The following is a 16,492-nucleotide window of genomic DNA, read 5'->3' on the forward strand; positions in this document are numbered from 1 at the left end:
GGATGGCTCCTACCTCTTAAAGGCTGTCTGATCAACATGGACACTTTGTGTACCTTCAAAACCTACTTGGTGCAGATTTGTTGGATCCATAGCTAGACTAAGGAAATGTGCTGGCCCTGTTCAGCTATACTTCCAGTTTTTTAAAATTAACGTAAAAATTTGATTCATTTACAAGATTTTACTTCTATTCTTGAAAGGGGAAAAGGTTCTGAGAGTTGAAAAGTTCTGAAAACTGGTACCAGAGTGAGTACCATTGTCAAGATTGATCTGGCTTGAACTGAAGTTGCATGCTGACAACTCCAGAGAGTTCATTCAAATCCAGCAGCAAGGTTCTTGTCTGTGCTCCTTTCAAAATGTTGCTTTCTGTTCTCACCAGCCGTTTATTCTACATCAGGAATTCCCTTCCAGGGAGTTCTGAAGACTGCATAAGCACAAAGTCATCCATCATGTTTTACCCTTAGAGAACTGCTGAATTCATCCCTTCAGCAGAGGCAGTTTTGGGCAAACACTCAGTAAACTCCCTCCTTTCCAGAGCATTTGCTGCATGAGAGCTGTGGAGCTGGAGATGGAGAAGCCAATTCACACCTTATTAGTGTTTCATTTTGCTGCCTTCATACTCAAGGAAGATGAGCTGCTAGGCTGCAGAGTTGGCTTTTCTGAGCCATCTGTGGGAAAAATGCAATGACTCTACCTTGAACTCTCTGTCGTGTGCCCACAAAAACCAAACCAGCAAAGTCTGGAGGAAAATAATACAATTATACCCCACAGTAATTGAATTAGCGAACATCATGGCAGCTACTTGCTCGCTATCCCAGAATACAGCATTTCACTTTGTAGCCTCCAAAATTGGGGTAAAGGTACTCATCTAAGTTTCTAAAGTATTTTCAGAGAGAGGGCCAAATACCTTTCTTAAGAATGAATTATTTTTGTCTTTGTCACCACAAGCCCATTTGCTCATGAGGGATACCATGGCCTCATAGCTCTGGGGCTGTGGATGATTCTTGCTTTGTGATTCTGAGTTGCTAAGTATCCTGTGTTCAGAGATGAAAGGAATCCTTGCTGTACTTGTCATATAACAATCTTGTGCAGCATTCAAACTATTTTCCCAACTTGAAAAAATTCTTAGGGATTTCCTGCTGAGGCTCACAGGCAGTCATATATTTTATTCATTTTATTACAAGGCATGTAAGTAAAAACTTGCATATCTGAAAAAAAAGATATTGTATAGAAAACAGTAATAAAATTAACATTATTCTTTTAAGAAACTTGGTAATAAATACATCTCCCCTCAACATTAAAATGCTTGTTATTTTGCACAACAATAAATCAGCGTAGCTCTGGCATAGAGGAAGTCCAAGGCTGGATGAAACAAGTCCATGTGGTTTCTTAAAAAAGCTCAAGTGATTTATAAAGGTTTGGCATCCTGCACTTGATGCACTTTGATACAACTTGCACAGAAATTTAATTTTAGTATGATTTTTAAACAGTCTCATAGTATGAAAATATAAGAGGAAAAATTGTTTGAATATAGTATTTTTCCTTTAAATATTTTCAAAACAGGAGATGTTCAAACTCATTGAAACCAATCCTTGAAATAAAATAAAAAATACCAAAAAAACAAGTGTCTTGGTGGCTATTCTACAAAAATGCAGGTTTCTCAGCTGTGGGTGCTCAAGCCTGACCAGCCAACTGGCAAAGGACCAATCCCCAGTCAGTTCCTCAATTCTTTACACAGTTTTAAAAAAAGAAATAATAATAAGAAGGAGAGAAAGTAAAAGAGTGTAGTATTCACTTCTCAAATCAGGATGGCTCAAGGTTCTTATGCTATTATCCAAAGGCGAGAGTAGGAAGAACAAGTATATTCCAGAACACTTCCCTGCATAACTTCAAGTCATTCTGGTCTACACTTTTTTTTTTAAAACTAATGAAAAAATACAAGGAAGAGAGATATTTCCATGCACTGTGCTGTTCATATGCCAGCACGTATCATCACAATCACAGCTGTGAACCTAAGTCACTTTGATAGCCCAATCTAATATAGATTGATTGATTGATTGTCCCACAACATAATTAGAGTGTGTCCACAAAATGCCACAAGCTCTGGCAAGGTCCAGCGTTCTTAAAGTACCGATAGATCATGGCAAGACTTAGACTTGAGTTTGAAAGCCATGTTCTTGTTGTTCTTGGCAACTATTTTTCCCCAAAACCTCCTGGCTTTCTTGGGGATGCTCTCTCTCCGTTTCTGGTAGGCCAACCTCTTCTCATTCTTCTCCTTGCTGTCCCTCCGGAGCCGCACTTGCCGCACGATGCCCTCAAACAGCTCCTTCACGTTGTGCTGCACGGCCGCAGAGGTCTCGATGAATTTGCAGTCAAACACCACGGCACAGGCTCTCCCCTCTGCAAAATTGCAAGGTGGATGTGTCACACAGTGTCACAGTGTCACACAGTGTCACAAGCGAGGGGGGAGGGAGCAAAGCAGCCGCAGGTGGCCATGTGTGGGGAGGCAGTGACACAGGGGGAATTCCTCAAGGCTAAAATAGGCACGGATAAGTCTTTAATCACCTCATGCCGCCTGCTAGCCTATGATTCATCTGCTCTGTGTCACAATCCCTTCCCAAAGAGGAGGGGTGAATCCCCTCCAGGAAAAGCCCAGTCCCTGTCAGCTGTCAAGGGATCTGGGGATGACCATCTCGGAGGCTGGGAGGTCAGCAGTGACTCCAATCACCTCCTCACCTTACTGCAGACTCCCTCATCATCTGCATTAAAGGGTGATGACAGCACCCGCCACAGCACAGCTCATGTCACCGTGGGAGGCAGAGCCCAGCCTCCTCCTTGGGTCATGGCTGTCAAACAAGGTCTTGGGAGAGCAGCAGCTTTGGTGTGAATGGATGCACGTACAAAATCCTTAAACAAAGGCAGAACTATGCCTACAGCTTTAAAGGTGTATCTGAAATCATAGTTCTGATCGTTCATTATGTGAACCTAAGATAAAATTGACAGCTGTCTTTCACACATAAGCCAATTTATTCTGTCTTCTGTCTTGCCATGTACTTTGAACCAGGATGGCTAAAATGCACCTGCCGTATTTCAAAAGATTTTTCAAGTGAGGCAGAGGAAGAGACAGCAAATAAGCATCCTTTGGCTCCCCATGAGCTACCTCAGTTCAAACCCTTCCCTTGGGGCAACTGTGACAGAGGCCATAGAAACTATGCATATCCCCAGTAGAAAAAAAAAATAAAAATCCTAATTTGATTGGGAAATAGAAAAGACAAATGGAGGCAGAGAGAAGAAAACACCAAGCAGAAGAAGCTACGTTTCTGACGGACCAAAATGAGATCATCTAATGCTGTGTCACCTAAGTCTCATGAAAGACTGTCCAAGAATAGATATTACTGACTGCAGATTTTGGGAGCCAACAGCAGCTTTCCCAGTAGTCTCTCTATTCCTGTTTATGGGCTTGGGGCTTGGGGGATGTTGTGAGAGTGACACAGGTTGGTTATTCTCTTGCATGCAGCAGTGAGGACTTTCAGCATCCCAAAGCAAGGCAACAAGAAGACCTCTCCTGAAAGATGCCCAGTGCCTGCCCAGATTAGCAAAATGACTTATGAGAATGAATTTTAATTCATCTGGGAGGCCAGATAACTGGTTAAATGAAAAGATAATCTTTGGCAACAGAATAAAGAGGGCTAAAGACCTTATGCAAAAGCACATATTGGAAGCCCAAAGAGTTTCTAGCTACCAATGCCACAGCGGTCTCTACACAAGGGACTGAGGAGGGGATAAATTTGAAGCTGCTTTTGTTTTGTTTCTTAATTTTAGAAAAGGAATTATCTGACATGTAACAGAGAGGCTGAAGGACCTGGAAGACCTCTCCCAGTCCTCTGCCCTCTGTTCCAATCCTCTGCTGGATTATTGCTCATTTATTGCCAAACATGATCCCAGCAGACTCCCTCAGCCAGAGCTCTACATTTTGTTCAAAAGCTACTAGATGACCCTTAACATTTCCATCAGTTTTACCCTCATCATTTTTCTCACCTGCCACTGAAACTTCCCGGCACCTGACAAGGTCACTTTTGTTGCCAACCAAAATGATGGGGATGTCCTCTTTCTGGCGTGCCCTGCGGAGCTGTATTCGGAGCTCAGAGGCCTTCTCGAAGCTCGCTCTGTCTGTGATGGAGTAGACAATCAAGTATGCATCTCCCACTTGCATGCAGTGCTCTCGAATCCATTCTCCCTCACGCTGTTCAAACAAAACAGTCAAATATCGTTATTCCCAGAGGAGATTTAACTTAAAAGGTATAACATTAGAGAATCCAAAAACATTCCTAATGTAGCTGTAATGGGTATGGTTTGAATCACAGTTATACTAAAAGTAATTCCAATGAGGTGATGGTATGAATACTTCACCACAAAGGAGGGTAAAACTTGCCCCAAATAATTAATTGTGCTGGATTTTGTCTGGAATGAACACAGTCTGAAAAATGCTTTGAATGTTTTATCATTAAAAAAATAAAGAAGGCTCGAGCTTCTCAGGCTCACACAGCAGGGCTGTTAGGCATGCTTAGCTTGGTGTAGACGTGAGGTTAATACCATATTTTCCCTAACTCTGAAGTGTGGAAAACACCTACTTTCCTTCCCAAAACACACCTACTTTGGTCATTCATATGCACTATTCTTATGGCGTTTGACCAGAACAAGTTAAAGTACCTTATTATCCCACATGTCAATCAGGATAATGGTCGCACTTTCCCCATCCACCATCAGGGTTCTTTCATACGTGTCTTCTAGAAAGAAAACCAGAAAGATTGGAAATATATTATATGACATCTTGTACATTATAAAAAACAAGTAGTTAAACATGTATCATTTGTTCACAGCTCCAGTTATTGAACCATTTTTTATGCTGGCTCACGTTCAGCTCTTTCCCCATTCCTATCAGCACTGAACCTGCCCTCTGTTCATTACTGGTTGTCTTACTTTCCATGATATATGAAGGAGGCTGAAAGATCAGGAAATGCAATGTTCATTATTTTGGCTGATATTCTCTTTATCTTATGTGGGAGAGAGAAAATAGAACCAGTGGAAGAAATAACCAAAGACTGAACATTTGCCCCATGGGAGCAGCAGAGTCCAGCGAGGCTGAGTAATGGAAAATATTTGCTTTCACTTTAGCAGGGACAGTTCACGGGTGAACAGTCACTGCTGCTGAGAGCAATACAGCCAACAGCCCACCAAGCAATGAGGAAAAGCTTTCGTGAGACAAGAGCTGTTGAGTTTTAGAGAGGCTGAGTGTTCTCTCCCATTCCACAGTTTCCCACATAATCTTTGATGTCAAAAAGCAGTGGAATCAGTAAACCACAAAAGTTCTGCTATTTCGTACTGAGGCCACAGAAATTCATACCTAGATTATAAATGCCATGAGACAAAGTTCTGCTTAGACTGGGGGGGTGGGCTGTTCTCACTCACAACTTGGATCAGCCCTTGCTATGAAATCTCAGTCTAGCTGCTTCTTCAAATACTAATTTTCCTTCTTTCTCCCAGTTCTGGGAACATTTGTATGAGCAGTATGGGGTTTGAACTCATCTCTAGTCTTGTACTGCTGTTCAATGAAAAATGCCAGGCTTTGGGCTCCTGAGCAAACCACCCCTCTCACAGCAGTGTTTAAGGAGTCTAACTCTATCCCTGTAGATGGGTCTGTGTGTTAACCCTTGCCTCATAATATTTCTCTCAGCCATTAATGGAGTGAACTTTCTCCTCAATTGTAATCAGAGCTTTTCCTCAAAGTCAGGAATCTACACACATGCAGAAAAATGAAATATTAAGCAGTTAAAATAATAGGAAAAAAAAAAATAAAGAGACAGGCTTTGTGTATCTTAAGATAAGGAGATGATAAAGACAAAACTAATCAAGAGGAGCATTTTCCCTTGCAGGCCCAATAGCAGGAGAGTTGTGTTCACCAGTCCATAAAAGCCACTGCATTCCCTCTGTGAGCTGGCTGCCTTGAAACCATCCTCTCAGGTAATAAAATTTCCAGTTTACAAGCTTAAATTTGGAGAAGAGCTTCTTCAAAGGACCAAGCAGCTTAATGGGAGCAAGCTCCATATTCAGCAGAGGACAACATGCAGAGGGGCCAATTCTCCACTGTGTTACACATGGAGAGGCTAAAAACACAGAACCCTACTCCTCAAAAATATATTCAGCAGTGCACCTTGGTTAATCAGAAAGAACTTCCTTAAGATACAAAACACACTGAAAGTGAGCAATTAGTTCATCTCGTGCTTATTTTGATGTTGACACTGAACAAGGAGAGATAAAACAACAGCAAGTTTTCCAATCCCTCAGCAGACATGGCCTTGAAAATCTGTCAGTGCTACACTCCAAGAAATATTGCCAGGAGTATGAATGAAGGAGGAAACCATATGGCTTCATGTGGAAGAGAAGAAAGCTGTCTGACAAGGGTGTGCAAAGCAAATCAGCTGCATTTTCTGACTGCTTGCTCAAGAGTCCTGTGGTAATACCACTGGTGCAGCATGAGGAAATGTTTCACCAGAGATACTCGAGGCTGAGGAGTGAGATTACAGGTAAAGTCAGTGGTAGAAGCTGAGGACAAGGCTCACCTGGGTAACCTACTCAAAATTACTGCACTGTGGTGAATTTCAAGTCCCCCAAAAGGCACAAAGATCTGTGCCCCCAGCCTGTGACAGCAAGTCAGGAAAATTTGGATCCAGCCTTCCTCCTGCTGGTGCTGTATGAAATCCTGGGTACAGACCTGTCCTGCCTGTGCTCCACTGAGGACAGAAAGAGAAGCCCAAAAGTTCTCTGTGGTAGCACTGGCACCACCACACCAAGGGAGCACAGCTGGGAGAGGGGAAGGATATGGGAGAGCTGAGGAGGGTTCTGAATGTTCATGAGCTAAACCTGTCAGCAACCTTCATGTCCTCCAAAAGTGACAGTGTCTGACTCCTCAAAGCCACAGTGGATTTCTGTTGAAGTAAAACTTACACATAGTATAGCTCAGGGATTGGCACCACAGCTTCACCTTCTGCGTGATCTGATCTTTGGGATTAAAGACCACTTTGTAATCATAAACAAAGCAGGGGAGGACAGCAAAAGGAGAAGCTTCAGAGAAACCCTACAGCTTCTGTCTTTTCCCCCTGTGTGGGCAATAGGAATTTTCCTACACTGCTGAAGGACCTTAGTCTGGTTTTACCCTAGAGGAACCCATGCTGTGGAAGTAACATGAAATGAGGAGTAGATATACTTTATCCAAACTCCATACAGCCTGTGCTGAGGTCCTAAGTTTATATAGAATGACTGAGATGGCCACTAATGACAAATATTTTGGAGCACCTAAAACCCCAGTGGGTTATTAGATGTTACTTATAAGTATTTGATTCTTGTAGACCACAAGGACTTTCAGGATTTTTCTCTCCCCAGAAAGCTGCAGTCAGCCCCATAGAGACAGTGGTGACATAAATGCTGAGATAACATGACAGCTGAACCAGCATTCTGTGTAGCATCATCACAGGCAGCAATGAGGCAGCTTCCAACAGGTATTTTGAAATGAAGCATCATGAGAACCTGAATTGTTCTCTTTCAGAGACTTTCAGTCATGGTTGGCATGTATCTTACTCATCTTGCTTTGTCATTTTCTTAAGTGAGATGCATGTGTTGGATCCATTTTGGTGATCAGATCCAAATGGTTTTTAGCTCAGCTTTTGACTAAATGGCCTCTGATTTTCTGTGTCAATTACTACTAATTGCAGGCAAACATAAAGCCCCTAGGGCAAACACAAACACCTACCTCCCAGCACCTCACAGTCACTGTCGATGCTGTCGTGCACCCCTGCAAAGATGTTGGCCAGCGAGGACTTCCCTACGCTCTGCTCCCCAATCAGCACAACCCGGTAGCAATTGCTGCCAGACTCTGAGGAGATGACAGAGTCTGATGACTCTGAGGACCAGCTCCTTCTGTAGTATTCATCAGGACTGATGGTGTATCTCTTCTGTGGGTTGTATTCGTTGGAGTCTTTCTGGACCAGCAGATTCTTCCCATCAGCAGGGATGCTCCATCGCTGCTGCTGCTGCTGCAGGCTGCTGTTGTGGGTGCGACGCATGGTAACGTTGTTGAGGGTCATTTTTTACCCCTAGTGAAAAATAGGGAAATCACAAGCATTACCCACAAAACATTTAGAAATGCACTGATGCCCTCTTCTTAACTTAAAGACAGCATGTCCTGCTTTTCTGCAGGGCTCTAGTATACCAGAGTTAGAGCATTAGACTTTCTGCACTCTTTTGTAGTTACTGGTACACAAAGAAACATAGTGAGTCAGAGGCTTTTTCCTAGGGATGATACCACCCTCACACCCTAAATCCTATCTTTATTTAGCCTTTACAAGCTCACAGACCTGCTAGGTGCAGCCCAGCCCTGGAGAAAGTGAGGCACTGCTGTATCCCAGAAGGAGAGGGAAGGGGCAGCATTCACCAGGGCTCTCCTACATGGGAACTGCATTCCTGCTGAAAGGCAGCCTACAGTACCAGCAGCACCCACAGGTACTGGTCCCCATCCTTTTTTGCCTAACTGGCAGTAGAGAGGCACCAGTCCCAGTTTTCCCCAGCTCCCACTACATCTGGGTGTACAGCACCTTTCATGTTGTCTTAGCTGAGGGCAAAAAGTTTTGGGAAAGCACCTAGGGCATCAGTCACTGCACCCTTAGACGACCCTGATATGAGGGAAGAGACATGCAAGCAAGTCTTGCTATGATGGGCTGGACAGGGGTCTTGTCTACATCCAGGTAAACAATGAATGACTGCTTCAGGCAGTGGCTTTTTGGTTAGTAGTAGGGAGGACACAGCCAAGTCCAGTGACTTTTCTGAGGACCTACAAATTCTGGCAACCGCAGAAGGCAGAGCTGGGAGAAAAAGCTCATAAATTTAGAGACAGTAAATCAACAACTTCACTTACTGCACAATCAGCTAAGTAGGTTTACTCTTCTTATCTAAGCATGGCTCTTAATTACATTTTACTCAGCAAACTCTATTTTGCCTTGCTTGGAGGCAGAGGACAGTGATGTCATTCTCAGGGGCCAACAGCTACCATTTTTAGGAAAGTTACTTCAACGCATTCCAGCTCCCAAAGTGACACTTATTCAGACATTTTGCTTTTGCAATATATCTGATGTTTCTCTGCTCTCTTTTCCATATTAGTAAAGCGCATAACTCTGCATAAAATTCACCCAACAACTTTCAAAGCTGAATAATAGGTGATGAACAGAAGAAAGTACAGCCAAGCAACTGAACTTCTCACAAAGAACTGTTCTTCTCACAAAACTGTCTGTAAACTTCTTTGAATAAATGCACAGCAGGACATAGAAGAAATATACAGAAAAAGCACACATGATCTGAACTTCTTACTGCATACACAATATTTTCTCTGTGATGCGCAGTACCTAGCAGCCAAATTAGATGGTTTGCATAGTGCCAGTCACAGTAACTTTTCCAGCAAGAAATATACCTCAACTTGAAACCAGGAACCAAGCAAAGTCTGCTTCACAGACAAAAAAAATATTTTCTGCAGCTGAATTTTAAAAGGCATTTTTTTCCTTGCAGCTCCTCCACTGAAAAGTCCAGATGAGCAAAGCCACCTCTGATTCAGTCAAACAGGAGAGCCAAACTCACAACCAGCATAAACATTCACTCTCTTAAACAGCTGCAAACATTAACCCTTTATCATTTCACCCCTAACAAACTATCATCCTTCATTAAACAAAGCCAAACCGAGTCCGTATCGCAAATTATGTCCCAAGTTGAAACTGATTTTGATACCCCACCCTGCAGTTCCAGCTGTCTGGGTCTCTAGCAGTGTCAGGAAAAGCCTGTGTCTGACCCAAGGCTGCCTTACTTCTGCCAGGCTCCTCCAGGCAACCACGTCCTTTGCGAGCTCTGCCCTTCTCTCCCGGCGGGTGCTCTGAGCTGCTCTGCCGAAGTAAATCCTTTCCTGCTTTGGGGCTGCCTCTTTAATTCTTTCTCGGCAAACCTGGTTTATATTAAGCCCATCTGATCAGAGACAGGGCTTTTCCGTGACGTGGTTGGCCTTTTCCATACAACAGCCAGCCCCCAGCTGGGAGGAAACAGACACGCAGAGGAGCAGAAACTTGCAAACAGTCTCAAAAGACTTACTCAGAATCATATGATTGTTTTAATATTGCCAGTAAAATAAACACATTTGGTTCTTGCATGGTGAAAACAGGAAAGTGGAAAAAAAACAAAATAATCCATGTCATTTCACCTCACTCAGTTTTTCATTCAAACGTTAGCAAGATTAATAATATTTTAACAAAGACATAAGTTTCATTAATGCATAAAATGCTGTAAACGTATTATGTTCTCTGTCTACAAAATATACTTAACCCCCTGCTGGACAAAATGTTCTATAGAATTAAATAGTTAAGTAATACCTTCAATTATCCTAAAGACAGGAATATTATTCTGGTTTGTTTTTTAAAAATAAAATCTAATCAATACAACCCTATTTTTTTCTGTCACCCTCCAAATGACTGCACCCAGTTTCCTAAACAGCACAATCAGCTCTCACTTCTGCTGCAGCCCTTTACCAACAGGGGCTTGAAAAAACATCCAGCTACACAATCAGTGTTACTCCAACTGGATCATGGCAAAGACACATCAGAACACACAAAATCTGCACAAAGTCGGAGTCACACGGTGCTGATTCTGTCCAGAGTACATTAGGAAAGATTAATTTATAGTGTTCATGCCACAAAACCAGGGTCTGCTCCTTTAATTTTCATAAACTTGTAGCTATTTGGCAGAACAAATTTTGAAGGAAGGAAAAAAAAATAATCCAAACATGTTATGTGTGCCACCACTTGTCACTTCTAAAAACATAGACAAAATATTTCTTATTAACAAATGAAGAGTAATATATTTTCACAGAACTACTTAATAAGGATACCCAACTTATACAAAAGCATATGGAAACTCTATTGTCAGGTCCAAAGTATCCAGACCATGGATTAACTATGACAAGCTCAAACCCAAGCTCCTATAATTTTCCTTTATGTTTACAGTCTCCTGGTTACTCTGTCAGCCCCTGAAGCCAACAGGTGACTAATTCTTATCCTGCATGTCTGAAGGCTGAACAACTTCACTGCTCAACAGGCAAGAATACATTTCTTCATGAACTCATTCTTCTCAGTTACTGTCAAGCAAGCCTCTAAATGACCAAGTACCTTTACTGAAGGGAGCAGGGATATGCAGGAAAGAATATCTATTGCTATGATTGCAGCTTAGCATTTATTTTGCACTCCTCCACTGTAAAATCAATTGTTTTCCTCTAAAACTCAAGACCTTTACAAAACTCTTAACTGAAATCTTCTTGCTTTCTTTCTCCTTTGGCTTTGTGGCATTCCTGTGCCTTTTGAGGATTTTTAGGACTCCTGAGCCCATTCACAAGTTTAATCTGCCAAAATCATTTTCCAAAATAAAATGCACTCATCAATGTATATGGAAACTTTTCAGATCTATAGAGGGGAGACCTGGTCAAAACTATGTCCTGATTTTCCTTCACCTGTTTCACTGCTTGGCAGCATCTGAGCTGGCCCCAAGTCCTGCATCTCCACCTCACAAGTCTCTACTACTTTGTGATAACCTGGAAGAGCACAAAGTGTCACATCTCTCTGTGCAGGATGTACAGAGTATCTTACAATATTCACTGCACAAAAGGCAATAAGATCTTTGTTGGGGAAGGTTTGTGCCATGGCCAGGGGTTTCCAAGAAGACTTGCTGTCTGTGAACTTGACTGAGGTCGCTCATTTTCCTGAAACATGCTGGAAATCATGAGTGGGTGGCTGGAGTACTGTGCTCTGCACCTCGGGTTCACTTAGCAGTCTTTAAGTTGTCTGCAATTTGTCACCACGAGTGAAAAAGCAAAACCTGCCCACTGCAAGACTGGAAATATTTACGGCCGGGCCGATCTGCGCAGAACTGCAGGCTCTAACGTCTGACCCAAATGCTTCACATATATCATAGTAGAAAGCACAGACAGCAGAAATAAACACAAGTCAGAAAAATCTTTGGTTTAGTTGTGGTTACTGTTAGGAATTGCTAGGCATCATCTTTCATATCCTCATCATAGAATTCAAGGTAGACAAAGAATACACAGCTCTTGAGTGATCACACGATAAATCTCTTCATAAATCTTATAACCACCTGTAAGGGTTGTCCCAAAAGTGCCATGAAGCACTTGCACATGGGAAACTTGCATGTGTATTTTGCTTTGCAGTGCCTCTTCTGAGCCAGTTCTGCTTTTCTAGATGGACAATTAACATTCTAGATCCTGTTCTGTACCATTGTCTGCTAGTGGTGAAGAGCTCTTGTTCCTCAGGGAATGCTGCCATCACTCATAAATTTCAGTCACTGTATCTATGGGGAAAAACTTGAGCATACTTTTTTTAAAAACTGGTGTGAAGTGCACAATTTTCAGCCTCCTGATCTTTATTTATGAGGGAATAGAGCAGGTTGATTAATGAAAGGTATGAACTCAGACCTTCTCAGTAGGCTGAATATAGGCTTGGATTTCCAAATGCAGCCCCTTGGCCCATCAAATGAGATTGATGGAGGCTCTGATGGACCTGGTCCTCAGTACAGGACCAATGGATCAGTCCTGGACTGCTCAGTCTCTTGCACTCTTCACCAGGCAACAGTTGTGCAACTTAGGCTGCCTGAGACATAGGCAGAAGAAGAGACAAACCACAAGGCCAGGTGCTGTTGTTATGCACACAAATGTTTGGATGTTACTGCTTGGTACAGTATTAAAACTCAGAGTGATTACTTTTCACCCCTCTTTTCCATTTTCTGCTTCAATAATCATGTCTTAAAGGAATGCTCCCTGAAGCCAGGATGAAGTAAACAGTGCAGAGTTAAAACTCTACAAACCTTTTCCAGCTAGTTACAACTAGACCAGGTGATGCCCACAGCAATTAGGCAGAAATTTTCAATTTGATATAGAACAGCAGTGTTTTTTAGCTGACACTTAATTAGCCATTTTGTAGTTATGTATATGCAGACAAAAGTAGTTCCTCAAATCCAATGGCATAAGCATCATGAAACAAGTTTGAGAGGCAGAGGAATGCAAGAGGAAAACAAAACATCAAGAAAAGCAGGGGGAAAAAATTCAGATTTGTCTTAGTAGAAAAATTCAGAGTTGTTTCAATAGAAAAGAGCCTCTGGAAGTGCACTTCATCCCTATAAATTTAGCAGGAGAATACATCTTAATTTTCTCCTCACCTAACTTAGTAGACTGTGTTCCCAGTAGTCAGTTGCCTGTGAAGGCAATTAATCAAGTCCACATCTTCCTTTCCTCCAGACCACTGTGGCATCACACATTTTGCTCTGCTTCTCACACCTGTGCTGGCTGTCAGTGCTGGCTGGTCCTTGGAAGTTCTCACCCCACCAATAGCCTCACCTTTGGACAGAATGTTTTTTTGCAGTGTCTGACAAACCTTTCAGTGAATAAATTTTTCCTAATATGCCACCTAAACCTCCCCTGGTGGAACTTTAGGCTATCTCCTTTCACCCTATCCCTTGTTACCTGGGAGAAGAGACCAACACTGACCTCACTCCAACCTCCTTTCAGGTAGTTGTAGAGAGCAATAAGGTCTCCTCCCTCAGCCTCCCTTTCTCCAGCCTAAATAACCCCAGTTCCCTCAGATGCTCATAGGATTTGTGCTCTAGACCCTTCACCAGATTGTTTGCCCTTCTCTGGACTTGCTCCAGCAGTTCAATGTCCTTCTTGTAGTGAGGGGCCCAGAACTGAACACAGCACTCGATGTGCAGCCTCACCAGTGCTGAGCACAGGGGCACCATCACTTCCCTGCTTCTGCTGGCCATGGTATTTCTGATACAAGCCAGGATGCTGTTGGCCTTCTTGGCCACCTGGGCACACTGCTGGCTCGTATTCTGTCAAACAAAGGAGAATGGAAGTAAATTAGACCCACAGAAATGGGAGCACTAGATCATTTACACTGACTCGTACCCACAGCCTTTCCTGTTTCGCATCCAGTGGCCAGGTAAGAAGTTTTATCCTAAAAAAAGGTAGTAGGGATAAAATATTCTGAAACTGTGAGGTATAAGGTAGGGAAATGAAAGATTATGTGCCTGACAAGCACTACTGAGGCTCTTAAGTGGGTGACAAACAGAAAAGGACTGTCAGAAATTAAGGAATAATAAAACTTACATTTGTTGAAATGGAAATAAAGCCAGGAGAACCTTAAAGTGTCCCCTATTTAACAGAAGGTCACTGCTTCCCTCAGAGAATGAGATTTGATATACTGGTCCCAGGAATTCTTTTCAGAGAGTACTGAATTTATTCCAGAACCTTCTTTTCCTCCATGCCACATCAGCATTTTTTCAGTTCTTTAAATGAACATTAAAAGCAAAAATGACCCTCTGATGATGGAGCATAAGGACAGGGAAGAAGCACTGATCTGTACTCCCTTGTGCACAAGACAGCAGTAAAAGCCATCATTAGAGCTTTCTGGGAATAGGATTGCCTTTAATAAGTCACCTCATTAAAGAACCCCTAATTAGTCTATTTCTTGCAGATAATCTAGATTCTGATGTGCCAAAAGGAAGGTGTACTCGATTGCAGTGCACTGCAGAGCTTGGGTGGCTCTAATGGGTATCCAGAAGGTATTTTCCCCATTAAGGCATTAAGCCAGCACAGTCTCATTTAGCAGAGAGTGAGAAATGAGCAGCCAGAGGAAGCATGGCAGCTCACTTCATAACAAAATACAAGTTACTTTTTAGTATATTTAATTGGAAAAAAATTTATTAAACAAACTATCATCTATGGGAAAAAAAAAAAAAAAAAAAGAACAATGATAAAGAGCAAATGCCAGAAAGGGATTATTTCAGTAAGAGTAACTTAGGAGAAGTACTGCCTATTTCCCTTGCACTGAATGACGTTTATGAATACTGCCAATAACTGTCCAGGGAACAGGATTAATTGTGTATGACATAAATAAATGTACTTTTGAAATGGAATAAATGCAAATTTAAAAAAAAATCATAATATGCTAATAATAGTAGGATGTGAGTTCGCCATAAATGTTATTTGAGTGCTGCACTAAAAAAACCTTCAGACAAATGGCACCAGCACAGATCATTTTTTGCAGCTGAAATATGTGTAGTATGTTGCAGTGCTCACTGCATTCAGGTTCAGGAGTCACAATCTCCTTTGCAACCACAAGAATCACAGGTTTCAATAACTTGATTTTATAGCATTCAGTCATGGTGGTAACTGAACAACAGGCAACTTCTGCACAGCAAACCCTGGGTTAGAAACTTTGCCAGGATAATCTGGGCCTCTAATCTTAAGAACTGCTGAAGGGAGATCCAGGAAAAAATCTTTTGCTCCGAATGCAATTTCTTCTTCACTGTGGTGCCCAAGACTCTTACACTGACTGCAACCAGCAGTAACAACCAGTATGCAGAGGGGGCTGGGTTATGCTGTTTCGATTCACACAAAAACACAGAGGAAGCCCTCAAAATCCCACTAATGAAAGCCAAGTTTACTTCAGAAACATTCGATGTGGTGGCTAGAGCTTTACTTTCAGGCCCTGATAGCATTTATCTGCAGGACAAGCCTGCCTGGGATGCCAAGGGAGGGCTATTGGGTTCTCCAGCCCACATTGGCTTCATAACTCCCCCAAAATGTTGTTTCGGGGTCATTGTTTGGGTGGAGGTATCTCATTTCTGGGACAGAGCTTGGCATGGGGTCCTGGGCAGGGTAGGGGAGCCCTGTGGGGAGGTGGCCAGGGTTGTGGGTGTCCCCAGAGCCCCAGCACCCACTTGGTGCACTCCTTGAGGAGAGGTGGCTGCACATGGTTGAGGTTTGAGCTCAGCCAGGCCAGTGTCACTGGAGGGGTCACACCAGGGCTGTTCTTCACATCTGCACCAGGAGAAAGGTGACGTCTAAAAACACATGGCACAGGACAGTGCCTAAACCAGCTACGCCAGCCTTCCAAAACAACCTCAGGCCACAGCCTGAGTACTGTTTGGGCATCTCATCCCTCCCCAGCTCTCTTTTCTCTGCACAGACAACCAGCAGCAAGAAACCCACAGCTAAATATGGTCTGTTTGGAGGGAGCCAGCAGCTCTCCTCTTTCCCCGTTTACACTATCGTCCGTCTCATGCCCCTGGTTCAGTGCTCGGCTGCCTGCTCGCTGCACCAGCACCTTGTAAAATGATGCTTCATGTGATTGCTTGGTGATTCATCACCTTGTTTGGATTTTCTGGCTCCCAGGCTCGTGTTTATCAGCAAAACACAGGAGCTGTCCAGTGTCAGGCTCTAAGCAGATTGGATCCGTATAAAATGCCTTTGAGCGAGATGCTCTCCCCAGTCAGGTGCAATTAATGTCTATTTAATTGAACAAAGGAACCTCTCTTATTTACATGGCTTTACTATCATGCC

At 42.8% G+C, this 16,492-nt stretch overlaps 1 protein-coding gene across 3 annotated transcripts; it reads right to left on the bottom strand.

The window, feature by feature from the left end:
• Nucleotides 1-1,148: 1,148 nt before the first annotated feature.
• On the bottom strand, nucleotides 1,149-10,066 carry GEM (GTP binding protein overexpressed in skeletal muscle). Of its 3 annotated transcripts, none has more exons than XM_071737954.1 (5): nucleotides 9,831-10,066; nucleotides 7,805-8,147; nucleotides 4,708-4,784; nucleotides 4,036-4,240; nucleotides 1,149-2,397 (listed from the first exon to the last, which is right to left on the bottom strand). In XM_071737954.1, the coding sequence occupies exons 2-5, from the start codon at nucleotides 8,136-8,138 to the stop codon at nucleotides 2,120-2,122; spliced, it is 894 nt and encodes a 297-aa protein (XP_071594055.1). In that variant the 5' UTR covers nucleotides 8,139-8,147; nucleotides 9,831-10,066; the 3' UTR covers nucleotides 1,149-2,119. The 3 variants fall into 3 exon arrangements, with proteins under 3 accessions (XP_071594055.1, XP_071594053.1, XP_071594054.1); XM_071737952.1 differs by having other exon boundaries at nucleotides 1,720-2,397; nucleotides 9,902-10,040; XM_071737953.1 differs by having other exon boundaries at nucleotides 1,986-2,397; nucleotides 4,708-4,781; nucleotides 9,902-10,040.
• Nucleotides 10,067-16,492: the final 6,426 nt, after the last annotated feature.

The sequence above is a fragment of the Heliangelus exortis genome, chromosome 2 (assembly GCF_036169615.1).
Source record: "Heliangelus exortis chromosome 2, bHelExo1.hap1, whole genome shotgun sequence".
Lineage (NCBI taxonomy): Eukaryota > Metazoa > Chordata > Aves > Apodiformes > Trochilidae > Heliangelus > Heliangelus exortis.